Source organism: Bubalus kerabau, chromosome 13 (genome assembly GCF_029407905.1).
Source record: "Bubalus kerabau isolate K-KA32 ecotype Philippines breed swamp buffalo chromosome 13, PCC_UOA_SB_1v2, whole genome shotgun sequence".
Lineage (NCBI taxonomy): Eukaryota > Metazoa > Chordata > Mammalia > Artiodactyla > Bovidae > Bubalus > Bubalus kerabau.
The window spans coordinates 60,310,080-60,332,662 of record NC_073636.1 but is presented as its reverse complement, the minus strand read 5'-3'; the positions used below and the strand labels follow the sequence as shown (position 1 = coordinate 60,332,662).

General features: G+C 46.0%; 1 protein-coding gene across 1 annotated transcript; it reads right to left on the bottom strand.

Annotated features, from left to right (window-relative positions):
- Positions 1–1,323: 1,323 nt before the first annotated feature.
- Positions 1,324–22,209, bottom strand: NSFL1C (NSFL1 cofactor). The gene is made up of 9 exons (XM_055544655.1): positions 21,974–22,209; positions 19,353–19,450; positions 12,977–13,051; positions 10,335–10,500; positions 9,636–9,728; positions 8,249–8,358; positions 7,746–7,883; positions 3,008–3,172; positions 1,324–1,728 (listed from the first exon to the last, which is right to left on the bottom strand). The coding sequence occupies exons 1-9, from the start codon at positions 22,076–22,078 to the stop codon at positions 1,566–1,568; spliced, it is 1,113 nt and encodes a 370-aa protein (XP_055400630.1). The 5' UTR covers positions 22,079–22,209; the 3' UTR covers positions 1,324–1,565.
- Between the last annotated feature and the right edge of the window lie 374 nt (positions 22,210–22,583).

The window sequence follows — 22,583 nt, the reverse complement described above, 5'->3', positions numbered from 1 at the left end:
AGCAGAGGCCTTGCGGACAGACAGGCCTTACCACTTACAGCCGTGTGGCCTGGGCTTTAGGTTTTGGCACTGTACAATGGGATTCTTGTGCAGCACTGAAGTATACTATGGTTGCTGTCATTACACTTCAGAGCAACCCATTGGAGTACAAAAACTCCACTGTCCTCATATTGGTTTTTAATGGTCAAGGCGACAATAATTTCCAGTTTCTCCAGACCAGCATTTGGTTTCCTTTCTCTCCACCTGCAGGAGGACACCCTGCAGCCCTGCCCCAACTGCCTCTCTGGGATCAGAAGTACCAACTCCCTTTCTCAGGATAGGTCTGGATTGGGAACCCAAGGCCTCCCCCGACTCTGAGGACCAGCAGTGATAGCTCTTGGCTCACTGCAGTGGGTGAAGCAGAAAAGAGAAAGTGACTGGTGATGACTGCTTAGAAACAGACTGAGCCACATTATGATTTGAAACCAGGCGATTCTGAGTCAGTGTTGATTCTGGAGTTCACTTAGCAGGGGGTGGAAAGGCTTCCATCCAAGACCCCAGTGGTCCTCCTCTCCCAGACTCACACTTCATGTGGGGAGGGTCTTGGCCTGGCTGGGACTACTGCCTAAGTTGGTGCAAGTCAGAACTCGGGCCTGCACACCAAAGCCATCTTTTTACACTCTAACTTTAGTCAGCAAGAGCCTCCTACAAATGCCAGCACAAGGAGCTTGAAGCATAGGGAACCCACCTCTTCAACATGTGATTTGCCACACATTAACAGGAGCTCGGTGATATGCTGATTGTTTCTCTTTCAGGCCAAGACACCCTGACTCTGAACTCACTGAACTGGCACAAGCTGTTTCCCAGTAAAAAGATTCCCCTACCTCTGAGGGACAGATCTCTCCATGAAATACAGCAATGACACAGCAGCCCAGATGATGAGGGAGGAAAGGGCCAAAGCAGATGTAGTCAGAATCTCAACTGGCCAAGGCCTGGGGAGTATACACCTCCCAGGGTTTGAGTAAAAGGAGCGGTGTGCCTCTGAATCTGATCTCATGCTTCAGGGCACTCTTGTTGCTGCCGGTTTTATCCAGGCAAGAAATTTGTTCTTATGTAATGAGTGCTACAAAGCCTTTTTCTCTTAAGTCTCCCCCCTTTCTTCCCTACATAGGGGTGGCGGGGGTCACACTTAGTGGGTGGGTGTTGTGTGCCACATGCAATTTTTACACAGAGAGGATGGAAGGAAGGCTCCTCCACACACCCTAGACAAATACAATTTCACGGTAATCAAAGCCTGCCTCAGTGGGAAACGTTCTGTACAACATGCTGGTGATATTCCTTCCATTTTTTTTTTTTTTTTGGTTGTTTTTATTTTTTTCTTTAAAGTCCATTGATCATCACAAAAACCCAGGAAATGCAACTAAGGAGAAAACAAATGTCCAACTGAGATCTAAGAACCCAGAGCTACGGAGGAGACGTGGCACTGGATGCAGGGTGTGCAGGAGTGGGTGGAAGGGTGGTCCCCACAGGGCAGCTGGCCATGGGAGACACGGGAGGGAGATGAGGCTGCAGGCCGGGTCTGGCAGTTATGTTAACCGCTGCACGATGACGGCATTGAGCAGGTTGGCTTCCTTCAGCGTCTGGTTCTCGTCAGCCAGCTCTTTGTTCGGGAAGGTAGTCATGAGGACAAAGCTGGTGGCAGCCATGGCCGGCCGGGCATCTACGATGAAGAGTCGGATGTCGCTGATCCTGGTGGAGTGGGGAGGCGGGTGAGCGGTGTTCTCTGCTGCCTGCTACCCACTTTCACCCTCCCGGCCCCAGGCTAGAGGGAGGCAACATCACCTCCCCAGGTCCCTTCCTCTGCCCCATCCTCCAGAGTGGCCAAAATGCCATTTGGAAACACAAGAGCTCATGTCACTCTTAAAATCTTTCAGAATTGCTCCCGTCTTACTTGTTATCCCACTCTAGTACTCTTGCCTGGAAAATGCCGTGGACAGAGGAGCCTGGTAGGCTACAGTCTACCATGGACTGGTAGACCCCAGTCCATGGGGTCACAAAGAATTGGACACGACTGAGCGACTAAAGTTTCTTTTAAACTTTCTTTCCTTGCTATAAACACCAACCTCCTGACTGTAGTCCCAAGTCCTGCCTATTTACACACCAGCCTCCTTCCCCTGCTCTCCTACCTCCCCCCTTCAGTTCTTCACCGTGCTGTGCTCTCTGCCCACATCTGGTCCCTCTTCCCAGGGGCTTCTCTGCCTGATTCCTCTTCTATAATCCTCATTACACTTGCTCCACACTAACCTCATGTGAAGCCTGTTAACACTCAAGGCAAGCCATTCCCTGGGCCCCACATGGGTTCTGATTTATATGGCCTATGACTGATGAAATTTAGACACTGCTATTCTAGGGAAAAAGAGAGTTGTTTTGCCAAATATCTTTACTGGCAAGAGTCCTCCCCTGCTAATCCCTTCATCACTCTGTGCCTCGGCTTCCCCATCTTTAAGTTGCAGAGGCAGTTTGTTTCAATCTGGCCCAGATAAGCTGAGATAGAACAGGTATTCTAGAATTCTCCAAGTCCGGATTTCAGAGACCTTCATAGCCTAGAGGTTGTCAGAGGCCTCCTGGGGGTCGGGAGGTAGAGGAGTGGGATGAGTGGGATGAGTAAGTGGGATGCTGCATTTCGTCCCCTCCCCACTCCATCAACCACAGCAGTTCAGATTTCATCTGTTCTACTCTTGGGCTTTTGCATCAAACTTCCTATGAACAAATAGTTTGGAACAAATCCATCTGAGGAATCTGTGACCCACACGAGGGAGAGGGAGCAGTCACTGGCTACACTTAATGGAAGAGGGGGGACCAAACCAAAGACTTCAGACGTGCACAGCTTCCTACCCCACTGCCTCCTCTGCAGAGAGCCTGGAGAGTCTGCTGGTGTTTAGGGGGAAGAACTGCTCCCTCTACTCACGTATCTGTGGGAGTTTCTGGGACCCTCTTAGAATAAGCCAGGGCCCATAATGCAAGGTACCTGTGGCTGTGGTTAAACTTCTGCACCAGCCTCCCACCGTCAGCAAGCCGTATTTGGATGTTTGTGGTAGGCTGTGACTCATCGATTGAGATGGAAGAGCTGGCTTTGGCTTCATTTTCTGCCTGCTGTGCTGGAGAGCTGGTATTCAATATCTGGGGGGCAGTGCTGAGGAGAGAGGATCGCATCAGGACATGAACAGAAACAAAGCCCCAGCAGGAGTAGAATCCTGTCAAGGATTTTACTGAGCATTTGCTATGTCTGGTGCTGTTTGCTGCTACTGACATAAGGAGTGACCAGACAGAATCCCTGCTCTGATGGAAATTAGAGGTCCAGCAGAATTCACCTCAACCCCCAAGTTACTGCCAGCTCCCTCACTCCTGGAGTTAGGCAAGTTACCAACCCCCTTCTTCCCTGATGTCCACAATTGAACAGAGCTTGAAGGGAAGAAAGCAGTATGCAAGAAAGCCTAGGCTGGAAGAGACTGGGACCTGACGCTGGAGGACCCAACAGACCAGGATGAGTTTTAGCCCCAGTGAGAGGCTAAGGACAGAATGGGAAGGGGGTACTCCAAGTCTCCAACTGAGGTGGGTGTCACACAGCCTGGCAGGTGACCGTTGGGATGTAAAGGACAAGTCCAGATTCTTATCCTCTGATGGAATTTTCAGGCCTGCCTGCCCTAGAGCAGCCTCACTCATGGGGTATCTCGTACTCACTGGCCAACTATTAGGAGACAGTTCAGATTTCTGGAAAGCCAACCAAGTGCCTGCACCACAGGGATTAAGTATATAATACGAACAGGACATGGTGCCTGCTGCAGTGTGGAAAGCTCAGATCTTGGAATGAGATGGACCAGGGTTTGAATTCACCAACTAGCTATAGTGATGTTGGGCTAGATATTTAAGCTCTTTGAGTTTCAACAAGAGTAGTAACGAGATTCTTTAACAAGGACTATTGTGAGAATTAAAGGGGTGTTACATTCAGGGAGGTGGACAAACACAAAATGCACACAAATTCCCAATTCTCCACAACCGTGTGGAGGCGTTCTCTCTTTTTTCTCTTAGCAGATGTCCTGGCCTAGACCTTTGCAGGGAATAGAGGCCATTAGATGAGAATCCCCCTGCCTTCCCCTAAAGCCTCTAATTAGATCAGTTCCTCCACCTCACTTCTTCCTCTGATCTTTACAACCTAAAAAGGGTCTTCTTAGCAAATCCAACTGAAAGTGCTTTCCTAAGTGTGTTCCCTGGGACCTGAGTCCCTTGAGTTATCTACAGAAGGTTCTGGAAATGTCACATATTATACCAACAGCGTCAGAGGCCACTAACACATTAAAGGTCTTGAGAGGTCATAAAGAAACTGTCTGCAATGCAGGAGACCCGGGTTCGATCTCTGGTTCAAGAAGATCCCCTGGAGAAGGGAAATGCAACTCACTCCAGTATTCTTGCCTGGAGAATTCCATGGGCAGAGGAGCCTGGCAGGCTAACAGTTCATGGGATCACAAAGAGTCAGACACGACTGAAGGACTAACACTTTGAGAGGTTGTGAAGTGAAGGCAAACTTATTTGACCACCATGTTCTTCTTTCATGTTAACCTCCTGAAGATCATTTCATGGAACAGTCCAAGAAATGTTGCCCCAGAGCACACAGTCAGCAAGAACTAAAAACTGAACTTACTTTCTGTGAACATCAAAAATACGGGTTTAGAGAATTACAGAGTGGAGATCAGAAGAGAACACTGGCCACAGTTATTGGCTATGAGAAAAACTTCTTCTATGTATTGACCTCACAACGTGTGGGACTCAAAAGATGAGACACACAGATAAATTACACCCATCACAGAAAGTTAAATGTTGCACCTGTAAATGCTTAAGATCTACTCTGTTCTGTTCATTAGTTTTAACAGCATTAGGTCAACTCTCTAATTAGATTCTAGGTAGCCTGGCCCTCAACTGTTTATAACAGTTCCAAGTACGACAGGTACTCACTGAAGCTGCTGGCTGCCAGAAAGGCCTGAATGAGAGAGAAGCTGAATCACATGACTGCTCATTTGCTTTGTAGAGGAATAAACTGGGCACTAAAGTGCTCTGCTGCCACCATGCTGCACGAGCACTGCAGCAAGCATGGGGAGCAGCGGAGCTCATCCCAGCAGCAGTGACGCCCTCACCCCATCCCAAGTGCGCTTGTGGTGTTTGCTACTCGAAATCAAATGCAGGCTTCTCAAATCTTCAGATTAGTTCCCATCCAAACAAACAAATGCAAAATCTAAAACAAAACCTACATTCTTTCATGCAACTGAAAGAATTTTTTTTTAATTTCTGAACTGAGAAAAATCTATTCATTCACTTTATTTTTCTAGGTAATTGGAGAAAAAACAAGGATTGATCAATTTTTGAGGGAAACTTGAGAAAAATTTCTTAAAACAGTTGGCTTCCTAATCATTTTATTTAACAAGACAATGATGGAAAGCACAGTAAAATTTATTGGAAAAACTAAAGCTAGAAAATCAAAGTGGAACTGGCAATGAACATTTATTTAGCTGACAAGCATCATGTCTGATTATCAAGCTCTGTTGATTCATCATCTGCACTAATAACGTAGTCTCATCCTAAAACAGAGGGCTTCCCTGGTGACTTAAGATAGTAAAGAAACCACCTGCAATGAAGGAGACGAGGGTTCCCTCCCTGGATCAGGAAGATCCTCTGGAGAAGGGGGTGGCTACCCACTCCAGTATTCTTGCCTGGGAAATCCCATGGAGAGGAGCCTAGCAGGCTACAGTCTATGGGGTCACAAAGAGTCAGACACGACTGAGCGACTAACACTTCACTTCATCCTAAGTCTCCTTAAAATATCTTAATTTTTTGAGACGTATTGTCCTGTACACACAATAAAGACATTGCAAAAGCAGAAGCATTTTTGGTTAATATGAAGCCAGACAAACCCAAACTGCAAGGTGTTCTGAGTCCTTCCTTAAAACTACTGGCGGGTGAAAGAAGGCTGCCATGTTCTGAGGGCAGCGTGAAGACTTTCTGAGCTACTTGTTGTACTACTTCCAGGACAACATCAGGGGTATATCAAGCTTTAATTAGATAACCACTGCAATGTTCATAATACTGATAATCACGTAAATACTTAATAGCAGGCACTAGTTATAGCACATACGGAGGATAGAAAATTATGTTAGCATTAAAAAAAATATTGTAGAAATGCATTTACTGATCTGGAACGATAGCCAGACTACATTGACTAGGCAAAACAGTAGGGCATAGAACATTTGTTTTTACACACACACCCTCAGATACTAACTGGATATATCTAGCTGTTAGGTTTAAGAATAGCTTTTACTCTTTATCTGTATTTCCTATTTTAAAAGATAAACACACTTTATTTTCAATAATATATGGGAAAAAAAATTAAGTGGTGCTCCACAAAGCTTACCACAATTGACAAGGAAGTCATAGATGGATCACTCTGAGAACAGCTGTCCCAGACTAACCCACTGGGCTCAATGTGGGAGATGAAACGATGAGAGCAGGGTGACTTCAGTATTTTGGTCCTGGTAAATCGCAGTCTATTATCTCTAACAGAGCTATGACCCTTGCTCCTGACGAGGCACAAATGGCCAGCAGGGAGGCAGGGGATTCGAGGAGAGGGCCAGTCAGAATCGTAAAGAGCACAGACCACACTCTGATTCCTGAACATGCTGGTGAGGTGAGCAAGGGTAGCACCGAGCTCAAAAGCTGCCAGAGCTAGGTCAGAAGTAGGGTCATGCTGTGCAGAAGTGTGGGAAGGAGTGCCAATCAGAAGACCAGGTTCTAGTCCTGGTGGCACTGCAGGGAGCACCTAAGGGTAATCCTTAGAGTCCAAGAGCCTCAGCTTTCCCTCTGTGAAGTAAGGACTGTACCATGTTTCACCACGCTGAAAGCCTCTTGTGTGCACAGATCCCTCAGAAGAATACTGACCAAGTGACCCCGTGCACAGCCAAAGCTGAGTGGGTCCCTGAGAAAAGGCTGCCTATCTGTGGGTTCGTCAAGGATCTGGTGTGAGAACTCTGCTGATCACAGTTAACAGGAACTATCAACCAATCAGATCCTGTTAATATGAGGGGTTTGAATGCAAGACAGAGATAGTGGCAGAAGACACAAGGCAAAACAGTCACAGGGAATGACAAAGTTAAGTGTCAGGCAGTGTTTACCAGAGAGGTAAAAATAAGACGCCCCTAACACTGGAGCAGCAGCCTGCACACGGGCAACAACGTCCTTGAGCTTCCCTGGATCCTGAACGATGCTGCTGCAGGCTGGCTGGATTCCTCAACCCCTCTGACTGACCTGAATACATGTGTCTGCTTCAGCCTTAGAGCCATCGAGGAGGTGCTCTCTGCCCTGAGCACCCTAGATGACCAAGTCCAAGCAGCAACGTGTTACCTTCACTGCTCATTGTAGGACAGTGCTCTACGTGTTCCTCCCCACAGTAGTCAAGGAGATAAGGGCTCTTACTAGCCCCACTTTAAGCTGAGAAAACTGAGGCTGTACAGTCCAAAGTCATATGGCTAGAAAGCGAAGAAGAGATTTAGACTTAGTTAACGCCAAAGCCTATGTTCTCATACTTTTCCTCCCATAAAGATAAAATCTGAAGTACTTTGTAATAAACAGTAAAGAGCTGCATCAAGTGAGCTGTGCACAGGGTCTGCTGGGCCCCAAAGGAGAGACCCACACAGTTCCACCCCACCCGTGCTGCTCCTTACCTGCCCAGTTTCTGACCCTCGCCAGTGAAGGCTTTGAAGGCTCCCTTGGGCTTCACGAAGTCCTCATCCCGATGGTCCTCCATGTCCAAGTTCACCTGCCCACCGTGCGCTAACCTCCGCAGCTCTGCTGGCACCTCTCTGTGGGAGAAAAGGCAGTGCTGGGGCCCACACAGAGCAGGATGGGAATGACACTGACGGGTACAAAAGGAGGAGAAACTTCCCATCTCCAACTGATGGGCCTCCATGGGGAGCTCACTGCTGCCTCCCCCTTCTCTCATGCCTGCCTAGAGTCATATCTGGTGACTTGGCTCTGACCTAGGCCCAAAGTGGAAAAGCAGATACACAGGGTTTTGGAAGCAGATCTGTGAATCTGTTTCTCAACTATGTTAAATCTGCTTAAAATTTTAAATTTCTTAAATAATAAACATTTGAATTGGTTTCTTCTTTCCCATCTGCCATCTCACTCACTGACATGGAACCTGAAAAAGGGTTTTTCTGCTCACCCTCTGCGAATAGACTCCAGAAACTGGGCATTGGATGGGTCTTGGTAGCTTCTGAGTTCACCATTGTCCAGGCTGAATCCAGTCTTCCAGAGCTTCAACACTACATGAACCTATGACAACAGGAGGTAAGCAGCCCATACATTGTCAGGAACCTGGCAAGCACACCAGTGTGAACCTGCAAATTAGCGAGTTTTTTACTATTTTACTGTGTCATTACTAAAACACACAGACAGACAAACATATATACTCATGCATAAGGAGAACAATCAACAACCAATGAAATAAGTATTAACCTAAAATAAGGTGATATGGCACAAGTTAAGAGAATAGGCTTTGATTTAAGCAGACCAGGATCTGCGTCTGATCTTGCCATTCACTAAGTGGCACTGAGCACATGACTCAATTGATTGACACTGCAGCTTCCCTATCTGTAGGGTTGCCAGCGTGCTTGGCACACAGCTCGTGCTCAACTACATTAGCATGGCAAATTTTACATGGACTATTTTGCAGTCATTAAAAATGATATCTACAAAATTTGTTAACTCCCTGTACACATCCACAGGAAAGGGTCTAGAGGGCTAAAGAACAACATATTAGCAGCTGCTGCCTCAGGCAGATAGAATTTTTATTTCCTTCTTGCTTGACTTTGTTTTGAAAAAAACCCAAAATGATTAAAAACAAAAACATTATGGAGACTAATGTTCACAAGGTCATATGAAAACATTTATGGCACTGAAAAAGAATATATACAGCCGAGTCACTTTGCTGTTCAGAAGAAATTAACACAACATTGTAAATCAGTAAGATAAAAAATGTTTATGGCATAAACTTCAAAATTGACTCATAGCATTATTACACTTAGTAGAGAAGGGGGGACCCCCTATGCACAGGGGAAAAAGGACTGAATAACAATAGGAAAAAGTTTTAAAAGTATGTTTCAAGCCTCCCTGCTGCTGCTATTGCTGCTAAGTCGCTTTGGTCGTGTCCGACTGTGCGACCCCATAGACGGCCTCCTACCTCCTCTGTCTCTGGGATTCTCCAGGCAAGAATTGGGGGGGGCGATCTAAAGACCAAGTTCTTTAGCCTTGTCCACACCATCAGAGAACCCTGGAATCACTATCCCTCTGTCTGAGACTCATGGAACGCTCAGAAAACTCCTTTATTTGTCCATCCACTCTGCCCACCCCAACTTATCCAGCTCCCCCTGCCACCGTCCAGCCAGATGAGAGCTGTCTGTGCTTCTCAGGTAAGCCTTTTCATTCATGGATGACACAGCAAATGTACTGCCTCTTCCCTCTCAGAGGCTGCTGACTCATAGGATTAACTTCTCCCCCAAAGTAATTAAACAGTCCACGAGCTTCCCTACAGAAGATGGATGCACACTCACATCTTGGCCAGAATGCCGCCTCCTTTCTCCTGCCACGTAGGCAGACTCTTCCTCTGGTGCCGCTCCAAGGCGGTAGCCACCGCCTGCAAATGGCTATAAAAGACAAGTCCACAAACACCTAAGGAGTTGGGTCAACAGTGATCAGGTTATTCAGACAAAATGTTATTTCAAGATTATTAACTATGAGGTATGCCTTCTCTGAGTAGCAAACTCAGAGCTACCAGGTCAGGATTGGGGTAAAAACTGGAAAGGTGTGACCGGACAGAGTGCTGCTTGGCTAAAGGGAATGGCTGCTACTAAGATCTAGTTAATCACGACCATGCTGGAATCTCGGTGCAGGGTAACACCAGATACTTTTTTGATTTTCACAAAGAAGGCAGAAATTCAGATTTTATGTAAAACAGATGGCTACTGATTTAATTAAAATTAAAAAAAAAATAAGGCAAGACATTGAATCAAGTTGATCAGGCCAAACAAAACAACTGGCAGAACCTGATTTAGACCACAGGTTTGAAAATTTTACCCCAAATCTTGATTTTATGTTAAAAGGTAAGAGAAACTGCACTGCTCTTCTGCACAAGAGGAAGTGAGCAAATGAAAAACAAAAACAATTCCGTCACTATTGGGTGATAAAGGCTTCCTTCCCCCTGCTCTGGAACCTCAGTCCTATGGACATAGACATCAAGCCCCTATGCTTACTCTTGGTTTACTGGTCTCTCCAGGGCTCTTGGTCACTCGTTCCACAGCTACAGCTCCATGCTCCTTGGCACCTTTAAAGAGATCGTCCACCAGCTCGTTGGGACTTCTCTTCCTGGGAGGGCCAACAATCTGCTGTCCACTTCTCTCTGAGCCCCCAGCATAAAACCTGCACAGAAAATACACATCTAACACCAAATACGCTTAGAAAATATAAACAGAGCATGTGCCAGGCTTTGGGCTAGGAGCTGGGCACAATGAGGCAAAGGGCACCAATGCTCATTTTTATGGAACTTACTGTCTAGTGGGAGACACATGTAAAGAGGCAGGCAGGCATACTGCAGTGTGAGCCACAGAAAAGGTAAGGAAGGGGTCTCTGGGAATACAGAATCAGGGAGAACAGTCAAGGGTTCCTGGAAGGGTGTTTTCTGGGCTAAACCTTGAGGATGATGAGTTTATCAGGTAAAGAAACCAGAAAAGGGCATTCCAGGCATGCATGACAGCACGTTAGCTCTGGGAATTAAACGCCAACACTGTTCCAGGAGATGATCACGATGTGCACAGTGAGAAGCAGCTACCACTAGCAGCCCCGGATTAATGGTGGCAGTGGCATGGTTAGTACAAGCAGTAAGGTTCCATTGGTGGCTCTGTCACTGAGTGATCTGGGCAAGCCAGTGCACTGAGCTATACCTCACTTTCCTTCTTTGAAATGGAAGGGAAGAACCACATGTCCTACCTACCTGTTCCTTAAGTCAGGGCCGTGAGGTTCAAATCAGCAGATGTATGCAAAAGAACAAGCACAGAGTAACGCACACATGTAAGGTGGTTTGATACCGCACCGAGAGCTCACCCAAGCTTTACTTCGCCTTGCAATTCTTGTGACATACACCAGGAGGATGATGAGAGTGGGTACTGGAGGTGGTCAGTGAAGCTCAAATATAAGCCCCAAGATACCCACATCTGCTTTGTAAGGGGCCAAGCAAAGCTTGAGATTAAGTTAGCACTTTAGTTTTTTAACCTGGGTTTGAAAATTTACAGTCATGCACCCTTAGCTGGCTGCTTCCTTCTCACTCCTATTCACAGCTAAGTCAACAGCACATCTCAGTGGGGAGAACTGAGAACCTATAAAAATTAGCCTCAGCCTTCCATGTCTTGACATTATCCAGGGAATGGAGGCAAAACCCTAGGCCTTGGCATGAACAAGAGGAACAGTGTCATTAGGTCTGAAATGCTGAGGGATCAAAGAGGTAATTCCAGATGTGAAATAAAGGTCACTGCCTGGAGGACGTGACCAGACAGGAGAACTAGGGAGAGGTTATTTAGGAGTTGGGCATTCACTTACTTGATGACACTGTCTTTCAAGGGGCATTGAAACACTGAAATTAACATTTATTCCTAAACTTTGAGTATATTTAAATAGAATGCTGAGGTAGGGCAAAAGTCACTACATGGATGAAAACAAAGAATAGAACATATGTAATTTCTGAGCTCACTTTCCAAAGACTGACCACAATGAGGTAACTGCATTTCCATAATGGTTATTACACAATGTTCCTCAGGAATGTTTGACAGACCCAGGCAGATTCCATGGAGAACCAAAACCTGTAAAATGAGGCTGCAGCCAGTTCAGCCTTGTTCATTCCAGGTAAAGTTCTGTAAGGTCCTTATTATGGGATCTCAAAGCCCTGGCTTATGAACTAGGAACATATGATCAAATGCCTTAAAAATATTCATGGCCTTGACCTGGTATTTTCATTTCTAGAAACTATTTAATATAACCTGAAGTGTAGTCAAAGATTAATACACAGAGATGTTCACAGCATTGATATCTACAGTGGTAAAAAACTGAAAATGATCTAAACATCAAACATTCCATATGATGGATTATTATTATAGTCAGTGAAAACACTTATCAAAAATTTTAATGACACAGAGAAATATGTAGCATTATATATCAAGATGTAGCATTAATTCTACAAAAGCAAGAAACAAACTTATCTAATCTTCATCATGTAAAATACGGTATCAACAAGCTACCTTTATACACAGAACCAAGACTTAGTAGAAATATGCCAAAATATTAACTGTAGTGACCAAAGGGTGGGTGAGTGTTATATTTTCTTCATTATGCTATATTTTCCACAATGGACACCAGTTTTATTATAACATTCCTAAAGGTTAAAAGCAAGCCAACAAAAAACAGTACTGTGTCTGTATAACAGGGGAATATACATTTGTAAGCCCATTTTCCTGTTGATTATGTAACATACTGCTTTTTCAATTAAGAAAAAACTGGAAGGAAATACACCAAAAGTATTGATACCTGGCTACCTCTGGGTTATAATACTATGAATGGCTTTTTTCCTTATAGATTTATTTCCTTTTCCCTAATATTCTTCAATAAATACATATTATTTAAAAAATTAAAAACAACAACAAAAAAAAACAAACCCCAAATGAAAAAAAAAAGGTAAGAAGACCAGGATCACTTCTAAGCTACAGGGACTGGAAAACTGTTCCTAGTATGTGTGTGACTAGCTCACAGTACTAATGGTTAATGATAACGGAGCACGTTTATCCTTCTAGGCCCTTCTAGGTAATTATCACAGAATTTCATGTGGACTGTGTCCCCAACAAAGACTCACCTCTGACCCTCCTCTTCCTCCTCGTCCTCATCTTGGTCATGAATGAGGTCTCTGAAGGATGTCACCCTATTATCGCTGGAGACACAGAAAGGAGCAAATTGATCTCATGGGGAGTTAAAAAAAGGTAAACTCCATCATCAACTGCTAAAAGTTGAGGACACTGAGGTTTAGGTTTTTTGGTGGGGCAGGAAGAGGATCTAGGTAGAGAGGGTTCTCTCTCTTATGTTTATATGCTAAACAATGTGATATTTATTCAAGGTCACCCAGGACTAAGAATAAATAGGAAGTGTATCAAGAAGTAAAGTAGAATCCAATTTAAGCTCTCCTAGGGGAGAGGATGGAGAAGGCAATGGCACCCCACTCCAGTACTCTTGCTTGGAAAATCCATGGACGGAGGAGCCTGGTGGGCTGCAGTCCATGGGATCACAAAGAGTCGGACACGACTGAGCGACTTCACTTTCACTTTTCACTCTCATGCATTGGAGAAGGAAATGGCAACCCACTCCAGTGTTCTTGCCTGGGGAATCCCAGGGACAGAAGAGCCTGGTAGGCTGCCATCTCTGGGGTCGCAGAGAGTCAGACACGACTGAAGTGACTTAGCAGCAGCAGCAGGGGAGAGGAGGGAACCCGATAGGGACTGTACTACTTTAAAAACACACTACCGGATAGTGATTTTCATCATATAATTTTTAAATATTGGGAGGATGCCTGTGTGTCAGGCACTGAACTGGATGCTAGGTCTGTGAAATTATCAGGCACAGTTCTTACCCTTTAGTTGCTTACAGGTTAGTGGCACTCTGGCCTGGAAACCATCCATTAAATACTGTGCAATAGGGGCTGTGACAAAGGAAAGCACATGGGACGTGAGAGCAGAGTCTTTTGTTCTAGGTGGGGGTGGGGGAAGTATCAAGAAAAGCTTCCCAGAGAAATGCGGCATTTGGACCTAGTGCCGATGAACGAGAGGACCATCAGTCAACTGGATAATGGATGGTGGTGATGGTGGGGAAAGGGGACCAGCAGGGCATTATAGGAAAGCAGTACAGGCACACACAGAAACCAGTGACAGCAACACATTAAAGGACAAATCAAGGAACAGAAATGAAACAAATATGTGCGTGAAGAGGCCCCTGTCTGCTTCCGCTGTAGGTTAGTCAAGTACAGGGTGCGGTGGAGAGGGCCCACTAAACACGTTATGAGAAAGGTTAACTCCCTCCTCTGATGTTGTCTTACACTGCCACTTTTTTCCTAGTTTAGATTTGTCCTCAAGGAACAATCTTAGTTTTTCAAGGACCATGAGACACAGAATTTATAAAAACATTTTCTGTATCTCTTATGGGGAAAAAAGTTGTTTCTCTTTAATACGAGGGGAAGGGGGTAATAGCGATTTAGTGAGGCTAAGAAGGAGTTGTTTACTCCCATTCAGTCTTGAAGAAAGATTTATTTCAGGGAGACAATCAGAGGACAGAATACCCTCTGAGGCTCTACCAACTAGACATAAGAGGACAACCAGCAAATGGTGTAGCAAATACACTCCTGCCTGAGTGAGCTGAGAGCAACCTCCTGGGCATTCCTTCACGCTCTACACAACATGGTCTAAAAGGAGGCAAGTGAGTAAGATCTGTACTAGTGCCTTAAAGGCCTGCTGTTTGGTCACCAAGTCGTGTCCCACTCTTTTGTGACCCCCTGGACTGTAGCCCGCCAGGCTCCTCTGTCCATGGGATTTCCCAGAAAAGGATACTGGAGTGGGTTGCCATTTCCTTCTCCAGGGCATCTTCCTGATCGAGGGATCGAACTCACATCTTCTGCATTGGCAAGCGGATTCTTTACCACTGAACCACCTAGGAAAGCTAATTCCACTCATGACTCTTCCCAATGGATTTTTCTACAGATGCTCAGCTTATCATCTATGGGAAAAAAAAATTCTCTCTCTCTCCATTGTTAAACACCTTCAAATACACATGTGTACAGGAAAAAGACCCTGATGCTGGGTAAGACTGAAGGTAGAAGGAGAAGAGGGTGACAGAGGATGAGATGGTTGGATGGCATCATTGATTCAAGGTACATGAACTTGGGCAAACTGTGGGAGATGGTGAGGGACAGGGGTGTGCTGCAGTCCATGGGGTCACAAAGAGTTGACACAACTTGGTGACTGAACACCACCACCACCACCACCAGCTTGAGCAAACCACTTGCTCTGGCTATAGTTCTCTTTCCCCAAAAGTTCTCGATCCCAACTTAGCTTCCAACCCTGGGATCTTGGGCATGCTACTGAAATTCTCTAAGTCTTCATTTTCTCATGTGAAAATGGAAACAACCAGCACCAACCTCGTGGGCTTACTGTGAACAGCTGGGGTGCTGACAGACAGTGCAGCACTTTTCAAGTACTACTCTTGAGCAGAAGGTATCAAACTGTTGGTCCTTGAACTAGGAGTATCAGCATTTACCCTCGAAATTCAGACAGATGCAATCCTTCACCTTACCCTAGACCTCCTCAATCAGAAACCCTAAAAGGAGTATCTAGTAATCTGGTTTTAGGAGTCCTCCAAGTAATTCTGATACATGCTCAAGTCTGAGGACCACTGTTCTGGAGTAATGTTCTCAGAGTTACCTTAACAGTACAGATGTCCTAGGGACATCACCAATTTAAGAATACTGGGTCTTGTATCTTCCACAAACTGGCAAAATGTCTCAGAAATTTCAACTTTTCAGGATCAGAACTCTATCTCCCAGGCACCCTGAAGTGGCACAAAGGTGCTCTGTCAGACGATATTTTCTGCCGTGACAGAAATGCTGTATCTGTACTGTCCAATATGGAAGCCACTAGTCACATGGGGCTATTGAGCATTTAAAATTCAGTAACTGAGCATGAATAGCTGAATGTTTGTTTTATTTAATTTTAATTAATTTAAACAGTTACCTGAGGCTAGAGACTACCATATTAGACAATATAGTTTTAGAGAATCAGACAACGGTGGCCCCTAACATTTTAAGAAAGTACAGTTTTGTTGAATGAAAGAAGAAAAAAAAAGGAAGAAATAACAGCATCCCTCTTACTCAACCCTGTGCTAGGTACAGGGGTGGGAGATACTGGACAGGAAGGTAGTTAGCAGAAGCAGCAGTTTTGGATTTAGACGAGTTTGGGTTTGAATTTGCCGTAAGGGCAAATGTGTTACTCAGACTAAGGCTCAGCATCCAGACCTGTGAAATGGTGAGCACCCTACCTACTTCCACAGTGGATACTGAGGTGTAAGAAGATAATGTATGAAAGAGTATCTGGCAGGGCCAGACAGATGGTGGGTGCTTCTGAAATACTAGCCCTTCCACCTCTAGGAACTTACAATTTACTCAGGGAGAAAACATTCTGGTAATCATCAGAAGAATTCAAGACAACATAGGAGAGATGTCACTGAATAGTATGCAGATGTGGGTTGTGAATGGAGTCTGTGCTGCCTCTGGGTTTGGGGATTACATACTTAGTAGAGAAGGTGGGGAGGGAGCTACACATGGAAGGACACAAGGATTTGCACAGGTGGAAAGGAAGCAAGAGACTAGGCATGTCGAGTCAGATGAGTGGCTCCAACAAAAGCAGAAGAACCAAGAACTAAGGCAGAACTGAGACACCAAACAAATCACTTTGGTTGAAATAAAGATTTAAGAAAGGAGGAAAAGGGGGCTAAGATGAGGATGGCAGGTTCACTGCAAACTCCTGAGGATGCTGAATGTCCACAGGGAGAGGCAGTACATCATTCTGGCTGAGAGCTGAGTGCTGGAAGCAGAAACAGATCTGCCTTTAAATCTTTGTCTGACTAGCTGTGTGATCTTGGGAAGAAGCCCAGCTTCAGTGTTTTCATCTGTGAAATGGGAAAAATAACAGTAGCCACCTCACAGGGTTGTAGTAAAGCATTAAACCTAGTGCCTGGCAGCTGATAAGCACTCAATAAATGATAGCTGTTATTATTGAGGAGTTCAGACTTTCTCCTGTACCTATGGTTAACCTTTTTATGTCCCACAGCCCTCTGAGTATCTGGTAAAAAGCTACGAATATTTTTGCCTGAAAAGGTTCAACATATATACAAGTTATTACATACAACTTCAGGTAATTTACGGACCTTCTGACATCCATTCCATAGATCCCTCCTAGGGGGTTAGCCTCCACATTAGGAGCTTACTAATTGAGTGCTATGCACAGAGGTAGTGACAACGTGAAAGAGTACGAGAAGATGACGGTCGGGGGCGGGGAGAGTTCAGCAGCAGGCTAAGTGTCCTGCAATGGTCAGGTCAAACAGGGGAAAGGCAGGCCCCACACAGAGTTCCTCGTGGGTGCTAACACATGCCTGCCTTCTCCTGAGAATGCAGTTAGCATTTACCATCTGCACAAGGACCATGATGTAACACATGGTGCGTTCCCTCTCCCTTTTCCTTGGTTTCACCTAAGCCCAGTACCAAGTCTGAGGCTTAACCAAAGCAAAGTAAGACCTTTAGAACTGCATGTGTGTGCAAGTCTTTTACTTCTCTTGGTCTTAATGATAAACTCTATTTCCTTGGTTCTTTAACTCTTCTTAACATATGAACTTGTGGAATGAGACAGGGAACAAATAAAAGAATGGGGAAGATGAGAATGGATGCTAATAATGGTAATACAAAAATGACAGTAATAGCAGTTAACATGTTCCATGTTGTATTAACTCATTTATTTGCCCATGTGGTAGGCACTACTATCCTTCCCATTTGACAAGTAATGAAACTGAGGGACTGGCGATGTTGAGTAACCTGCTCAAGGTCACAAAGCTCTCAAGTGACAGAGCTGGGATTTGAAGGTGGGCAGTCAGGCTTCTAGCCTAGGCTCTAACATGAATGTGGGTGGTCAGGCTCCAAGCCCAGGCTCTAACATGAAGGTGGGTGATCAGGCTCCCAGCCTAGGCTCTAACATAAAGGTGGGCGGTCAGGCTTCTAGCCTAGGCTCTAGTATGAAGGTGGGAGGTCAGGCTCCAAGCCCAGGTTCTAACAAGAAGGTGGGTGGTCAGGCTCCTAGCCTAGGCTCCAACATGAAGGTGGGTGATCAGGCTCCTAGCCTAGGCTTTAACCTGAAGGTGGGCAGTCAGGCTCCTAGCCTAGGCTCTAGTATGAAGGTGGGCGGTCAGGCTTCTAGCCTAGGCTCTAATATGAAGGTGGGCAGTTAGGCTCCAAGCCCAGGCTCTAATAAACCACTGTCTGGATTGGACTTTGGGTCTACCAGAGAAGACAGGTATGAACATGTGACTGACATCACAAGCTAGGTTTCAATTTCTCCTCCTCTCTATTTCTGTGCCAACACCCAACAGTAATCTGGTGTGCCTGTGAAAGACACTGCAGGAAATTAGCTGTCTCTATGAGTAGTGCAGAAGAGCCCTTACCCTACCAACCAGGTCCCAGGGAGTAATATCCTGATGTGTCATCATTGATACCTCACAGGTTAGCATCTATGAAGAACTGAAAGATGTCCTGCCTATTACCTCTCTCCTCTGGAAATAGAGAAGAAGTTAAGGAAACAGTGACAGCTAGGATTAGTGTTCCTTCTTGAAAGAGGGGAAATATAATTTAAATCTCAGATGTCCTCAGAGAGAAACACAATTTATCACTTCACACCAGCAAAGAAACCCTATATGTGTGTTCTGGAGTTGAATGCAAACTCAAACTAATTGAGGACATACACCAGAGTAGAAAAGGCTTCAGCACAGAAGGGAGATGTGGTTCCACACCTTTAAAGGAAGAGGCCCTGCTTGTCTCATGAAGTCCTGCAATAATTATTGCAATCTGCAGATCACAGTAGTGATCTGCTCTAAGAATCTTGGAGTCAGTACAGCCAGGACAGGGGATGCAAATGAGATCGCAAAGGTTAACACTGTTTCACAAAATAAGACAAGGTCTCCCTAATCAATCTGGGAAAGAGCGGGTTAACAGGTTTAGTTTGTCTAAGTCTTTTAAATAGGGTAATAGGCATCCTAAAATATTTAAAGAGCCTTTTTAAAGTCATCTGGCCTAATCTTTTATGTCTACAGCCTCCCTGAAAGGAAGCACTTCAGTTTCAACTTAAAAACTTTCAGAAATGGAGAAGCCACTCCTCACATTTCATAAATAAGAGACCCCCTCCCCAAACATTTAAATAGTTGGTTCTGTGGTTTCCTTCAGGACTGGATCATAAAGCACACTCAGTTAAGAATCCCACATCTCCACACAAAAGGAATAAGTCTTGCAAGAAACTACTGCCCACCAGTCAGTCTTTCTCCCTCAAACCCACTGGTCCAGGTTCCCAGGCCTGAACCCTCTGTCAAGTCAGGAAACAGTCCACCACTGCTGGAAGCACACCAATGTAGCAATAACTGAAGTTGGCCCTTACCTGGGGGCTGTGCCTCTGGATACTGAACTGGGGGTTGCCTGCGAAATGGTCACAATGTCTTCGTCCCCTCCATCCTCATAAAAGCTTGCTAGGGCAATCTGAAACAGACAGGCAGTAACATGGGATCCTTAAACAGGCCTTCATCTAACATGTTCCCTTTGAACATAAAGGAGCAAAGACACAAAAATATGGCCCATGCTTATAAGGCAGTCTGTATATGGTGAGCCATAGAAAATAAGACCAAAAGATTAGTGGCCCAACTATTTGTTTTCATATCACCTGAAACAAATTCCAACTACTAAAGGAAAAAGAAGGCAAAAAGAAAAGCTGGGATGGAGACACTCCTCAATGTCATTTTATGAGGAAATGTGATCTAGTAAAAGCAGTGTACATTTATTGAACACTCATTTATGTGCCATGTTGATCTGAGTGCAACTCTATCTGTGCTAACTTATTTAATCCTTAAAGAACCCTATGGAGTTAGTGCTATCATCATCTCATTTTATAGCTGACAGAGAAGTGGTAAGAAGAAAACTGTCTGAGGTTACACAGTTGGTAAAGAGTGGAGCCAGGGTTGATCCCAGGCAGTCTGCTCAGGCTCTTGCTCTCAGCTCTCAGGTGACAGCCAGGAGTTGGAAACTGCGAGGTCACTACAGATGACTACTCTTACTTTTTCTCTGAGGCTGTTTCCTAGTCTGTGCAATGGGGACACTCATCTCACCAACCTGCAAAATGGATGAGAGCATCCATTAACATTTATGCACAATCATGTCTTAGCTCTATACATACAGAAGGAATATGGACTTCTTTTAGCCATTTGTGATTGGATGTTTCTTGCATGAAGTCAATGCATAGGTATTTACTAATCACTGCTTCCCTGGTGGATCAGACAATAAAGAATCTGCCTGCATTGCAGGAGACCCAGGTTCAATCCCTGGTTAGGGAAGATCCCTTGGAGAAGGGAATGGCTATCCACGCCAGTATTCTTGCCTGGAGAAACTCATGGACTGAGGAGCCTGGTGGGCTATCGGCTACAGTTCATGGGATCGCAGAGTCAGACAGGACTGATCGACCGACACTTACTCTGCACAATTAAGTAAGAGCGCAATGAGGTCTACAGAGATGACAAGACAAGGCACCTGTCCTCAAGGTCACCACACTGCAGAGACAGGGAGCTGCTGTGGGACACAACCAGCCTGTGGGAAGCAGCGTGCCTTTACAGGACACACTTTAGCAAGCCAGCCAGGAGGCACTGTGCTACGGGACATGCACTGAATGGCATCAAGGGGGGGGTCTATGTCCAAGTCGTGGGCAAGTCACGTCACATACGTGAGCGTGCTTCCGCACTAACAGCATGAGGAGACCGAGACCGATGACCTGCCAACTGTAACACTGGGAGCTTCTAGGTCTTTCAAGTAGAAGCCGCACTTTGCATTTTCACCCAGCACAGGGGCTTTACACCATATGTCTATACAGTTGTGATGCTTTACCTAACTTTATGCCTTCGTGAAGCATGTGAATAGTGAAGTCAACAGACCCAGTTCACATCCTAACCTCTGGGTGTGTGACCTTGGGCCTATCACTTGCCTTCTGAGCTTCCAATTCATCAATTTCCTCAAATGAAGAAGTTTTCTTCACTTCACAATGTGGCGAGGATAAACCAAATCATGTATGTAAAGTCCCAGGGCACGTGGTGGCAGAGCTTAATAGAGCTTGGGTTCTGGTATCAGACAGAACTGAGTTCTAATGCCATTTCTTCCACCTGGTAGCTAGTGAGGCCTTCAGCAAATTACTTAACTTCCTAAACTTCAGCTTCAAAGTGCAATGCTTAAATAACTTAAGATACATAAAGCTCATGGTAGGCACTTAATAAATATTAATCATCGTCATCCATCAAAGATGTAGGTTGGCCAAAAACATGTATGCAATTCTTTCTACAATTAATCACTGAGTGCTTATTTACGTGTCAGGTGTTGTTCTAGACACAGAGGATTCAACAGTTTACCAAAATCCCTGCCTGGTGTACTTTATCTTAATCTCTTCTAGTATTTTATGTATGTCTAATACCTGCCAGTGAATTACACGATAAGCTCCAAGAAGACTCCCATTTCACAGAGAAGTTACCCAATAAAGATGAATAGGATCCAACTTTGTGCCACAACCCAGTTTCTCCCAGCATTTAGGTACGAGGGGGCGTGTGACGGAGGCTGCGGAAATGGAAATGAACGAGCACCTCGTGCCCCCCGTCGCCCCGCTCCACCCGGGAGCTGGTCAGTCCGGCCGGGGCCGCAGCCGAGACTTGGCGCGGCAGCCACGCCCCCAGGGTCCCCGTCTCCACGCGGGCTGCGGCTGTGCCCAAAGGCTCGCCTACCCGAGAGCCAGCCAAAAAGGAAAAACGAAGCCCGATAGACCAGGTCAGTCCGGGCCTGGGCTGGCCTGCGTTTCCCCTCGCCCAGGACGAGCTGGCGACGCGTGGCAAGCGGCCCCAGGACCCTGAGGCCTGGGTCGGGCCGCAGCCCGGCGGCATGACTGTGCGCTTCGGCCGCCGAGGGCTTGAGGCACCAGGTGTCTGCTCCCCATAGTACCCTGCCTGCCCGACGCGGCCCCCCTCCCGGCGCTACCTGCAGGTCCCAGCCGGCCGACTCCAGGAAGAAGCGGGCCCGATCCTCCTCGGCGCCCGTCACCGCCACGAACTCCCTCAGAGCGTCCTGCCGCTCCGCCGCCATCTTCGCCCGGTGCGCCGCCCAAACTGCCCCGGGTATCACTGCACAGCCTCAGCCCCGCCGCGGCGTTCCGTCCTCCGGTTGACCAGGTCCAGCCGAGTGGAGCCCGCCCGCAGGCCCCGCCCCATACAGTGCCTAACGCAAAACCTTCCGTGCGGGAAACGCCGCCGCTCTGCGCCCTCTGGCGGCCGCAGCCCGGACCCTCAGTCTAACGGCGGGGGAGGGAGCGCGGGGAGGATGAGAGGCGGGGCGGGTCCAACACTCTGTACCTGTGGAATGAAAGATCGCCAAAGGATTCAGTTTCACATTATTCATTGAGTCGTTTCCTCATTTCATTTATTTATTCTTTCGTTCATTCACTTGTGCAACTGAGTGGAACCAAGGGAACTCTTTCAGTTCAGTTCAGTTCAGTCATCAGTCGCGTCCGACTCTGTGACCCCAGGGACCTGCAGCCCATCAGGCTTCCCTGTCCATCACCAACTCCCGGAGCCTACTCAAGCTCATGTCC

Bases quoted from the DNA above. Each gene is read 5' to 3' on its own strand.
- NSFL1C (XM_055544655.1), bottom strand. From the start codon at position 22,078: ATGGCGGCGGAGCGGCAGGACGCTCTGAGGGAGTTCGTGGCGGTGACG. The intron at 13,052-19,352 runs GTAAGGGCCAAC...CTGTGTCTCCAG, and splicing joins TCCAGAGGCACAGCCCCCAG to CGATAATAGGGTGACATCCT. The intron at 9,729-10,334 runs GTAAGCATAGGG...TGTCTTTTATAG, and splicing joins GAGAGACCAGTAAACCAAGA to CCATTTGCAGGCGGTGGCTA.